At 66.1% G+C, this 11860-nt stretch overlaps 1 protein-coding gene across 1 annotated transcript; it reads right to left on the reverse strand.

Moving 5' to 3' along the window:
• Positions 1 to 826: 826 nt before the first annotated feature.
• Positions 827 to 4425, reverse strand: Amn (amnion associated transmembrane protein). Its single transcript, XM_069997514.1, has 12 exons — positions 4184 to 4425; positions 3739 to 3857; positions 3616 to 3660; positions 2981 to 3068; positions 2653 to 2870; positions 2430 to 2567; positions 2229 to 2337; positions 2061 to 2143; positions 1823 to 1985; positions 1292 to 1469; positions 1120 to 1213; positions 827 to 1035 (listed from the first exon to the last, which is right to left on the reverse strand). Exons 1-12 carry the CDS (start codon positions 4224 to 4226, stop codon positions 940 to 942), a joined length of 1374 nt encoding a protein of 457 aa, XP_069853615.1. The 5' UTR covers positions 4227 to 4425; the 3' UTR covers positions 827 to 939.
• Between the last annotated feature and the right edge of the window lie 7435 nt (positions 4426 to 11860).

Genomic DNA, 11860 nt, shown 5'->3' on the forward strand with positions numbered 1-11860 from the left:
AGAGGCTGAGAGGCCCCTACAAATGGACATTTTTGTTGCCATGAATTCTTAAAGCAGGAGGCCTTTGCAGACCTGTATAAAACCCTTTCCATCTGCCTTGTCCGGTCACCCACGTGGCCTTTGGAGTCCTCTAGCCCCAGGCAGCCCACCATCTTTCCCTTCTCTATCAGAGCCAGACCTGATGCCCCGACAGGTGTGGACCAGGGTGTGTTTCTAGTTAGAACCCTGGCAGAATGACTTGGCTCATTCACAACGGTCAGCACCGGGAAACCACTGCATTGGTAAACATGTCCAATCAAAAACCGCAGGCGTCCGAGTTGTCTGCCATTTCCACAACTCCCTCATGGGAATCACCTGAGAGGTGGATCAGCTCGAGGGTCCACAGGCAAGCGACTTCTGTGACAACTGCGGCACCCAGACCCAAGACTCAGTCCACTGCCTGGAATCCAGCCGGAGGACGTCCAAGCCCCTCCTCTCCTCCTCTGACCTGACTAGATCTAATCTGACCTCCCACTGGGACACCCTTTGCTTTGACCCTCCGGGAAACCTTTGGACCCTGCTGTGTTAGTCACCAGTGAGTCATTAAGATGGAGCCTGTACCACCTGGAGGCCAGGGGAGAACACGGTGAATTCACAAAATGGACGTGTGGGTCCCAGCGAGCAGCGAGCAGCTCGGTCCGAGAACCCAAAGCGAAGCCTGGTTTAGGGCGGCAGTGGCCCACACGCCCGGGGCGGTCTGCGGGTGGCGGGGCGGGCCGGGCCTGGAGCGCAGCGCTCCGCGCCGAGGGAAGCCCTCCCGGCCCAGTCCTCAGAGGGCGCGGCCACGCCAGCCACAGAAAACCCTTTATTGGTTCTTGGCGTCCAAGGAGAGAGCAGGGAAGGTCGGGGTCAGAGGGCAGAGGTCGGGGGCCAGGCAGAAGGCGGGCGGGGCAGCCGCGGTCAGGCCTGGGCCTCGGCCTCGGCGGTGAAGGTGAAGAGCGGGTTGACGAAGTAGCTTTGGCGGGCGTCGACCCTCTCCGGGGCCGGGCTGGGCGGCTGCGGGAAGGGAGCGGGGTCAGGGTCAGGGTCAGGGGTCAGGGGTCAGGGCGGGGCTGGGGGACCCCCCGGCCTCCTCCTCACCAGCTCCACGGAGGCGGCCTCGCCGAACACGGGGTTCCGGAAGCCCAGGGGCACCTCTGTGGGCGCGGGCTCGCGCGCGCCGCGCCGCATCCACCTGCGGGCACGGGCGGGGGTGAGGCTGCGGGCGCCGGGGCGGGGCGCGGCCGCACCCCCCGCGCGGCCGCCCGCGTACCTGAGCCTCCCGGTGCGGCACAGCAGCAGCAGGGTCCCCAGCAGCGCCAGCAGCACGGCGGCCCCCACGCCAGCCGCCAGCCCCGCGCGGGCCCCGGGTCCTTCCCGTTCCGCGGTGTCGCCCCCCACGGGCTCGCCCGACAGCCGCAGGGCCGCGGACAGCACCCCCAGGGCCTCGCCTGCGGGCGGGGCGGCTGGGCTCAGCTCCGGGGCGCGGGCGGGGCGGGACTCCCGGTGAGGAGGTGGGCGGGGCGGGGCCCGGCAGGGAGGCGGGCGGGGCGGGACTACCGGTGAGGAGGTGGGCGGGGCGGGGCCCGGCAGGGAGGCGGGCGGGGCGGGACTACCGGTGAGGAGGTGGGCGGGGCGGGGCCCGGCAGGGAGGCGGGCGGGGCGGGACTACCGGTGAGGAGGTGGGCGGGGCGGGGCAGGGAGGCGGGCGGGGCGGGACTACCGGTGAGGAGGTGGGCGGGGCGGGGCCCGGCAGGGAGGTGGGCGGGCGCCCCGGTGAGGAGGCGGGAGGGGCGGGGCCTACCGTGCTCCTCCGCGTCCGCCACCAGGGCGCGGGCCAGCCGCTCCGCCGTGCCGGTCGCGGGCCGCGCCTCGGCCACCACCACCTGGATCTCCGTGTCCGCCGCGCGCGCCGCGGGGGAGCGCGGCACCCTGGACACCGCCACCTGCAGGCCCCGGTGCTGGGGCTGGGGAGAGCGGGGTTGGCGCGGGGCGGGAGGGGCCGGGCGGGCGCCCCTCGCTGCGTCCAGCGCCCCCATTACCAGGGCCAAGAAGAGGTCCAGCACCCGGGCTCGGTACCGCTCCAGGTCGAACGTGGGGCCGTGATCCAGCGACACTACCGCGCCTGCGACAGAGGGCCCGCGGGGGTCAGCGCTGCGCGGCCGGGCGGGCGGGGCCAGCCCGCTGGGTCGCGGCCGCGGGGCGCTCACCGCACAGGTCGCAGCACTGGCCGAGGGGCCGCAGGGCGGAGCGGCAGGCGGCGGCCGGGCAGCGGCCGCCCACGGGCTGGAGCAGCGCGGCGCAGATCCACGGCAGCGCCTAGGGAGGCGCGGAGGGCGGAGGTCAGCGCGGGTCGGAGGCGGGAGCCGCGCCGCGCAGCCCCGCCCCGCCCCGCCGCGCGGGCCGCTCACCTCTGCGTTGCCGCAGACGCAGCCCGACCGGTCGGCGCAGGGCTGGGAGCCCAGGCTCAGCGAGCCCGGCCCGTGGAAGCGCAGACGGCCCTCGCGGGACGCCAGGAAGGCCGCCAGGTCCCGGTCGCGCGTGAACGTCTGCGGGAGGGCACGTGGGTCTCCCTCGGGCCGGCCCGATGCAGAGACCCCGGGTGCTGAGGACTCGAACCCCAGCCCTGCTCACCTGACCCAGGGCTGAAAGGCTGCGGATGTGCGCGGGGCTGGCGCCCGGGCCGAGCTCCACGCGGAAGGAGGCATTGGTTGGGAAGAAGACGTCGTCGTCGCTGCAGGGCACGCGCTCGGCATCCACAGAGAAGAGGCCTTGCGCCTCGTCCCGGGTGCGCCACAGGTGCGGGTCCCACCACGAGAAGCGGTCCGGATTGCGGAAGATCGCGGGGCCCCCTGCGGGAGATGTCCCAGTCCCTGTGGCCCCGCCCCCGAGCGGCCGAGACCACGCCCACATGGCTGCCAGGCCCCGCCCCGAGCGGCCGAGACCTGCCCCCGCGTCTCACCGGCGTTACAGTTGGGGTGCGGGCCATCTCCCGCCACGCGGAATCCGGCTCCTGAGGCCAGAACCAGCTCTCCATCCAGCGGCAGGAGCTGCGGGAGACGCGGACTGAGGCGTGCGGTGCCCCGGGCCCTCTCCAGCGGGCGGAACCTTCAGTCCGGGCAGGGGGTGCGGGAGGCCGCGCTGCTGGGGCGGAGCCCCGGCCCGCGCGGGTCGCTGGGGCCGAGGTGAATTCCGTCCGCGCGTGAACGGTCGACGGGACACACGCACCCCCTTTTGAGTTTCCCAGGATCTTAAATGCAAGCACCGTTCTCGGGCCCGACACCGGGGTCCGCGTGTGCCCGGCGCCCGCTCTTCCCGGGGTCGTCCTCGGGTCTCCTCAGAGCCTTCGGCGCGTGGAGGCCGTGCGGGATGGGGAAGGCCCGGCACCCTCGTCCCGCCATCCCCGGGACTCTAGCAGGCAGCGGAAAGCGGCCCGGCGCCCGTCTGCGGCGGGGACCCGCAGAAGGCCGCGCGGTGGGCGCGGCCGGCGGAGCACGTGCGCGCTTCCCCGCGGCGCCGCCCCGCGCCCCAGCCCCCCGCCCCAGCTCCCCGCATCCCGGGGACCCTCGGCCTCAGCCCCCGCACCCCAGACCGTACCACGTCGGAGATGGCGTGATTCTCGCGCACCAGGACGGTCACCGCCTGCGGGAGACGCGGGTCAGCGCGGAGGGGCCGACGCCCCAGGCCCCGCAGCGCCGACCCTGGCGGGGACGCGGGCACCTTGTCCGCGGGGAACTGGACGGCGGCGCCCGCGCACGGGGTCCGGTTCTGGTTCCAGTTGGCGGCGGTCTCGAAGCCGGTGTTGGGGACCCAGACTTTGTCGGCGGCCCGGGTGAGCGCTGGAGAAAGGGCGCCTGAGAGCGGCCCGGGAGGCGGCCCAGCCCTGCCCGAGCCTCCGCCTTCCCGGACAGGCCGCCTCCGGCCCGGCGGCGGGCGGAGGCCGGGGCCCCGCAGAGGGACGGGCCGCCTGGCGGGGCCGGACGCCCGACCCCGGGCGCGCGGGGAGGCCGTCGGGGAAAGCGCCCGGCCACGGGACAGCACCAGGGCGCGAGAGGCAGGGCCCGCTCCCCCCCATGGGGAAACTGAGGCCGCTGAGGACCGCGCCCGTTCGCCCGCCACCCCTCCGCTCCCGGGGTCCGCCCCGGGGCCCCTCGCCCCGGCCTACCGCAGAGCTGCAGCCACAGCAGGAGCCGGTCCGCTGCGCCCATCGCGCCCGCCGCCGCCCGCGCGCCTGCGAGACTTTGCCCGCGCGGCCACGAGACCCGGCGGGGCGGGGCGGGGCGGGGGGCGGGCGCGTCCGGCCCCTCGGGCGGCTCGGCCCCTCCGCGCCTCCGGGGCCCGGTGCGCGAACGGGCTGAAGTCGGCCCCGAGCCTCGGGTCCCCTTCCTGGCCTTCGGAGCGGGCGGCGGTAGGGCGTGGGGCGGAGCGGAGGGCCGGGCCGCGCGGGTCAGCGGGCGCCGCCGGCCCGCCTGGTGCGGAAGTGGACGGAGCGGAGGGCCGGGCCGGGGTGGGCCGCACGTGGCCAGCGGCGCGCGGGGGAGGCCGCAGGCGGAGGGAGCACAGCCCGTCCCGCGCTCCCGGCTCCCGGCCCTCACCCCGCCGACCCCGGTTCTGGCCTGGCACTTGGTGGGACCGGCGGCGAGCCCTTACCCGAGGGCTCTCCGGTCTGTCCTCCTTCTGCTGCTCCGTGCTGGTCCTGGGCGCTGTCAGGAGCTTTCCAGCCCCGCTGCCGCTCTACCGCCCGAGCTACAGCGCCACGCAGGCTTCTGGCCCAAACTGGTTTTGAACCACGATCCCCCGATCTCGGCCTCCTGAGTAGCTGGCACAGGCGAAGGGCTGAGACTTGTTTGAGGAGGAGGAGGAGGAAGCCCGCTCGCGGCCTTCGTCTGCACCGGCCCTGCAGTTAGGCAGGGCGGGCTGCTGGAGGGGTGGCTGCCGCCCGGGAAGCCCGGCCTCACCGAGCAGCCGGGACCACGTGTTGCTGCTCCCCCTTCTAGGTGGACTGGGCGCGGGTTCTCGGTGCAGAGCCATCAGCTCCACCGGGGGCAGGCGGGTGGCCAGGGGCTGGGGGCGGGAGACTCACGAGGTGGAGGCTGGGCCTTGGAGTGGGACCTTCCTTGGCTGCTGCCCACCCCCAGAGCCTGCAGAGCGAGAGAGCAGTGAGTGCGTGTGTGTGCACACGTGTGTGTGTGTGTGTGTGTGTGTGCATGTGTGTGTGGGGGGGAGGAACGGTTAACTCCAGGAAGAGGTGGCCTTAGGCGTTAATGAAACCAGCCACAGTGCTGCAGGAATCCATCCACTACGCCCAGCGTGTGTCCATGGCAGGCCCTAACCTCACGCCCAGGGGAGGGCAGGAGGGGGGCCTCTGAGGAAGGGGAGAAGGACAGACCCTTGCCTTGCTATCTGCTTTACCGTCTCTTCCAGAATCTCAGGATGTGGCTGGTCAGGGAAGGCAGTGTCGTGCGGCTCTGTCTCTAGCCACTGGTCGGTCTGTTTTGGGCTGGTCACCTTCCCGTGCTGGTCCTGGTGCGCACCTCCCTGACCCCAGAGCTGGAATCCCTGAGGCGGCCTCCGTGAGGCCTCAGATTGGCTCTGCACCAATTGCTATGTTTTGGCCATTGGCTCACAGCCTGGCGGTGATGTGTGGCACCGGGGTGACAGCTCTGCCCCCTGCTGGGGGCGAGGGGGCTGGCGCAGATGCAGGAAGGGCCCTGAGGCAGAGCCTGGGGGGGGGTCGAGGTCAGGAGAGGAGCGTGTGGAGGGCAGACACCACTGGAGCAGTGGCTGCGGGAATCAGTTGGGTGCGGGCTGTGAGCGGAGCGGGGCTCCCTGGCCTGGATGGGGCTGGGCTGCTTACACCTGTCCTGTAAATGCTGTGTGAGGCTATACAACTCACCGTGTCTCTGTTGAGCCCCTCGGCCTGCCACGTGGTAGCCGTGCCTGCTTCCCAGGGCACAGGCCCAGCACCCGCTTCTGTTGCCCCCCTGCCTAAGGCAGGAAGGGCACAGAAAGACAGATGGCCCCTGGTCTCTGGGCCAAGAGGAGCCATGGCTGGAGGTGAGGAGGGCATGCTTGGGCCTGATCTGCGTCCCCTCGGCAGGGCCTGTGTGAAGCTGGCCCGGGGAGCGGATAGGAAGGATGGGATGAGGAGGACGAAGGCAGTTAACGAAGGGCAGCTCGTGAGGGCAGCATCTCCAGCACTTAGGGATCTCCAGTGACATGCTTCTCCGGTGCAGGCCCTGGCCGCTCCAGGGCTCCACGACCCAGGGCCACAGAGCCTGTTGCAGCCCAGTTCTCTGGACCCAAGAGACTGACCTGCTCAGGAGGGAGGGGCACAAGGCACAGCCGTGCGGACCTGCCACCGCAGGCCAGAGAGCGGACGCCGCTGACCGCAGAGCTGCCTGCTACGGGCATGCGCGTGGATCCCACTCCGGCACCCAGGTGCCAGTGCTCTCCCGGCCGTCCTCAGCCCCCGTTCCTGCCGCCCCAGGCATCCTGGGGCCGGGATGCCCCCTCCCTGTGCACAACTCGAGCTCCAGGCTCATGGGGTGGAAGCCGCTCGCCGGCTCAGGTAGAGGGGGCGGGGCAGAGAAGCCCCTAGCTCGGGGGCTGTGTGGGGCTACCATGGGGCGTCAGGTCTGGAGGACCCAGTCCTGCGAGGCTCTGGCTCCGCCAGCCTGGGGAGGGGCCTGACGGGGGGTGGGGTGGGGGAGTAGGGGGAGAAGGGCGCTGCCTGCGGGCCTATCCCCTCCCGCTGGCCAGGGCCTCTGGAGGCTCAGGACATGTCTGTATCTAGCTTTCAGCCTTGGAGGGCAGTTGCAGCTGAGAGGTGCTGTGGCGGCTCTCGGTGGCACCTAAAGGGAGTAGACAGATGAAGGCTGGGCACCCAGCGGGACGGGCGCTCCCTGCCAGCCCTGGCCCAGAGGTCTATCTGGGGACATGGAGGACAACCCGTGGGCAGAGCGGGCTCAACCCTGTCCCTGCACCGCATGGCTGACGTGAGGCGCAGGGGCTCGCAGTGGCGTTGCCGATACGGAGCTCAGGTCTGGGAGCCAGACCTGCACACGCGTCTGGCAGTGGCGGGCGGCGGCAGCTCACCCTGCACCAAGCCCCGGCGTCCAGAGGCCGCTCAGGCCCCTCGGGCCGTGCTGAGCCAGCAGGCCTTGCTCCAGAGCTCCTGCAGCTCTGAGCAAATGAGGATCCAAGGCCAGAGGATGACGGCTGGAGGCCGGGCTGGGGCAGGGCCTCTCCCCCAAGGCCCAGAGGTGACAAGCTCTAGCGGGACACCAGTGACTCACACCTGTAATCCTACTTAGGAGGCTAAGCTCTGGGGAATCATGGTTCAAAGCCAGCACAGGCAGGAAAGCACACAAGACTTTCATCTCTAATTAACCACCAAAAAGCCAGAAGTGTAGGTGTGGCCCAAGTGGTAGAATGCTAGCCAGTAGCACAGAGGTAAAGGAACAAGAAGGAAGAGGAAGCACCCAGGACTGAGTTTAGCCCCAGGCCTGGCACACAAAGAAAAAGAAACAGGGATTCTTAATCAGATTTATTTTCTTCTAATAAGACAGTTTAGCATTTCAAAGTTTCGCATTCTACAGTCTTACAAACTTTAGTTATTAGCATCGGAAACACAAAAACATTGCAAGACCTCAAAACAAATAAATACCAAATAAAACCACATACAATATACAGTAAACAAAAGTATGGAACATAATAATGCTTCAGGAATCAGATATGTTGCTAACTCCTAGTAACAACAATTATTGCTGAGCAATAACTCACACCATCCTTGTTTTCTTAGAAGAGCAGAGGAACGCAGGACTTGAGTCACTGGTCACGATCACTTGGACTGTCAAGATGGGTCCTCACAGCTAGCCGTTACTACAGACGGCAATTTGTAAAACAGGCAGATTAAAAATACACAGTCAAATGAGAGATTGGCCTTCTTTGGTCTTCGTGTTTTTGGGTAATAGAACTGAACGTAAGAGGTGTACCGTCAGAGAACAGAATACAATTCTAGAAACGTACCACAGTCTACGTGACTTCCACACTTCCTTCATCACAGAGGTTCTAGGTGTTTCTTATGGAAATCCTTCAAAATAAGGCCGGCTTTGGGGTTTCCAATTAAGTTGTTTAGTTTGCTCGTGAAGGTTGTCTTACTTGTCTAAGGGGACTAAGGTATAAAACCACATACCACTCCTACAGGAGTGGCGCAGGGACTCTGAACCCTTAACCTTGGACTCCGAACCCTTTCTCACACTGAGCTCACAAGACAAGACTCCAGATGCGGGATGAGCGGGAGGGGCTGCGCCCCCCCCCACAACTGACCTCCCTGCGGGTCACACTCTGCCCACCTGCCTGGTGTCCAAGGCACGCTTCAACAAGCGGTGACACCTCAGGGCGCCACGGTGGTCTGCCAGGCAGCGCCATGACCGGACGCCCGGCCCGCCCGCAACCCCAACCTCACCAACACCCCTCATGGACACGGGTTACTCTGGGAAGAAAACAAAACTATGATTTGCACACGGAAGACAGAACCATGGTCTTGGGCCGAGAAATGGGTGTGGGTTCAGGCCTCCCTCAAACGCGGAGGCCCGGGCCTCGCAGCCTCCAAGTGAAAATCTGGACTAAAAGTAAAGAAAAAAAGCAGCATCTGGAGCTCTGTGGGGCGCTCCCGCGTGCGCATGCGCGGCTGCCCGGCAGAGGCTTCCCTGGGGGCACAGAGTCTGCCACTGACGGCCTTGTGCCACCCGTGGCCGTGGCGGAGGCCTGAGCCGGGACGGGATCCGCACTGCTGCTGAGGCCTGCCCTAGCACCCGATTCTTTTCTGGGTGCGACCCGCCCGCTGCTGGGCCCTGTGCTGACCGTCGGCACTGCCAGCGTCAAGGGAAGGAGTGTTGGTAATGACAAGCCGGGATGGCGGGCATCTGGCGATGGCGTGGCGCCACAGGGAAGCCGGTGCAGCAGGAATGTCCGAGGGCAGGGAGTGTGCAGGCCCTGGTGACCCCCGGCAGGTCGGAGCCCCGCCTCCCCAGTGTCACAGGCCCATGAGGAAACCGGGACGGGCAGAGAAGGGAGAGGTGGGCGCCACCGCCGAGCCAGGGCCCCTTTTTGGCTGGTTTGGGAGCACAGGGCCATGGCGTGTCCAGGCAGAGCTGCTCTGGAGAGGAAAGGGACCAAGACCAAGATGGGAGCCTCTCCGCATCTTCTGCTGGTCTGCACGGGGCACGTGTCAGTGTGCCCAGGCTTAGTCCGGGCTCCTGGGAGCTGGGGGGCGGGGGTGGGGGAGGGCTGCCCGCCTTCCACTCAGACTCACTGCTTCGCTCTGCCCCCACCCCCAAGCCACCTCCAGCCGACTCTGTCTGGTCTCTAAGAGCCAAAGGACGCCCAGCCACGGCCCCCAACACCTCTACCGCACCCCTGAGCCCCTGGCCTTGCTGGGAAGGCCTCCACTCTCAGCCTCTCTTGTGCCAGGGGGGGGCCTCTGGGCCAGCAGAAGCAGCAAGCTGAGTCCATTTCCCTCAGAGCCAAAGACTTAGTTTCTTCAAAAGGTGGACAGTCGTGTCCCTGTACATAAAAGCCAACACCCAGACACACAGGAGGACCCGCGCTTTGCTCTCTGGAGCCGAGGCCCTGCGCAGGCAGAGGGCGCCCTGCCGCCGCCGGACCTGCTGCCAGGCGCCAGCCGCACGGGTGTCCAAGCCCCAAAACGGCCCAGGCTGCAAGCACCAAAGGGGCACTGAGGAATGTGGGGGCGAGCAGCACAAGCACACGGCAGGACGTGTCCAGCACCTCCCGGAACGGTGTTCTAGCAGGGCCGTGACACGCGCGGGCGCGTGCGCGGGGCAGACGCACGGCTCCCCACTGTTGCACTGTTACCAGGTCACACGAAAGATGGCTGCAAAGAGCGTACCCCAGCTTTCCTATGGGCGTTGGGGCGGGGGGGGAGGGAGGGAGCACACCACATCCCCCAGGAGACCCCTCGGCAAAGTCCCAGGAGAGGGGAGGTACCAGCACACCCAGGCCCCCCCGCCCCCCCCCCACGTGTCTCTGGGGACTGGATGACTTGTTGAATGAACAGGCCGTGGGCGTGCCGCTGCCGGCCCTGGCTGCAGAGCGCGGGGTGTGGGCTTTCGGGGGCCTCCATCCACCCCCGGGCGGGGCCAGGGCCAGCCAGGAGCCAGGGCTGCCGGTGCTGGGCAGTGGACTCGGCAGCTTCCGCTCGAGTCCCTTTGTTCTGAGCCAGGGCGCGGATCTAGCCCTCGGCCATCCCAGGAGAGCGCGCGGACAAGCCGGGCTGCGGAGGGAGCAGGGTTTCGACATGGAGGGGCATGGAGGGGCGGGGAACCAAAGAGGCGGCGGATGGAAGCGCGGGATGAGTGTGCGAGGAGGGCACTTCCAGCAGGCACTGGGGCAAAGGCACACCCAGGACAGATGGCAGCACCAGAGACAAGATGGGCCACCGGGCACCAACCCAGCAGTCCCCGCGCGACCACGGGCGAGCCCGGAGGCAGGCAGTCGGGAGCACGCGGCCCAGCTGGCCAGTCGTGGGCGCGCCTTTTGGGCAAGTGCACGGATGTGGTGTTCGCACACATTGGTTTTGCCTAAAGCACCCGTCACGTGTAGCACCCGTCAGTGTAAGAGCACCATGGTGTGTGGTGCATAGCGAAAGGGGCACAGGGGCAGGGCTCCAGGCTTCCAGTCACAGGCGGACATTCGAGAGGTGGTGACAGGGAGGTGGCAACACGCCTGGCGCAGGCGCGGGCTGCGCCGTCCGCCTGGCACCGCTCCCGACCGGGCGGCAGCCAGCCCAGGCGTGACTCCAGAGCCGCGGTCCCCGGAGTGCTCGGGGCTTCTGCTCGGGGCTGGGCGGGCTCCCAGGGCCTGGGTGGGGACGCGGAGAGGCTTCTCACACCAGCCTCCTTGGGAGAGGGGCCGAGAGTTTGGAATCTGTGGTGATTAAGCAGTGAAGACTCGAGAAGCCGTGGATGGAGCTTGGCTTCCCCCGGAAGGTATGGAGTTGCTGAGGGCCCTCGTGGACACAAAGATCCAGCCGTGGAGAGAGAGTCTGCGGAAGCTATCACTTTTGACAATCACGCTGAACACAAACCCACCCGGGGCAAAAAGCAGCATGTCACAACTAAGGCACATGTACCGTACGCCACCATCTCCAAGCTAAGCCGTCGCTTTCAGAGATCACTGAGCAAACGCAGCAGCACGACAGAACGAAGCAACACCAGCCGGGCCCCTGCAGCGCAGCCCCCGCCCCCACCCGGCACTGGACGCGGGAGGCCTGTGCGGTCAGCAACAGAACTCGTCTAAACGTGGGGCAGAATTTTAAAAACCTACAGGATTTTGTTTAGAACTCCAAAGTTCAACTAACGCCCTATTTTAGGGTGAAAACAATTATAAGTCTGAAAATGATGCACAGCATCCATGAGCAATGTTCCTTTCATAATAATTTTGAAGTAGTGTCATTAACTACGACAGATATTGAAGGTTTACATTTCTAACGAGAAATAACAACAGGTTGAATATTCTCTTTCCTATCACAAGTGATAACCAGTGTTTGATAGTTTACATTTTCTTCCAAGAAATATCAGTCCTTCAACGTTTTCAAATAAAATGTTTGCAGTAACAATTATCTGTAGAACTTTAAATTAAAAAATGATTTCTGAATTTAGAGACTTAAAAAAAACAAAGACCTGGGTGTACGTCAGGGTCTTCTGACAAGCAAATTATTAAAATGGAGACCAGATGAGGCCTGAAAAATAGACAATATACTCTATTTGAAACAAGATTGCACTCTGAATCTTAGAATGAATATATCAGAACTGTG

Source organism: Dipodomys merriami, unplaced genomic scaffold (genome assembly GCF_024711535.1).
Source record: "Dipodomys merriami isolate MVZ:Mamm:240054 unplaced genomic scaffold, mDipMer1.0.p SCAF_50, whole genome shotgun sequence".
Classification (NCBI taxonomy): Eukaryota; Metazoa; Chordata; class Mammalia; order Rodentia; family Heteromyidae; genus Dipodomys; species Dipodomys merriami.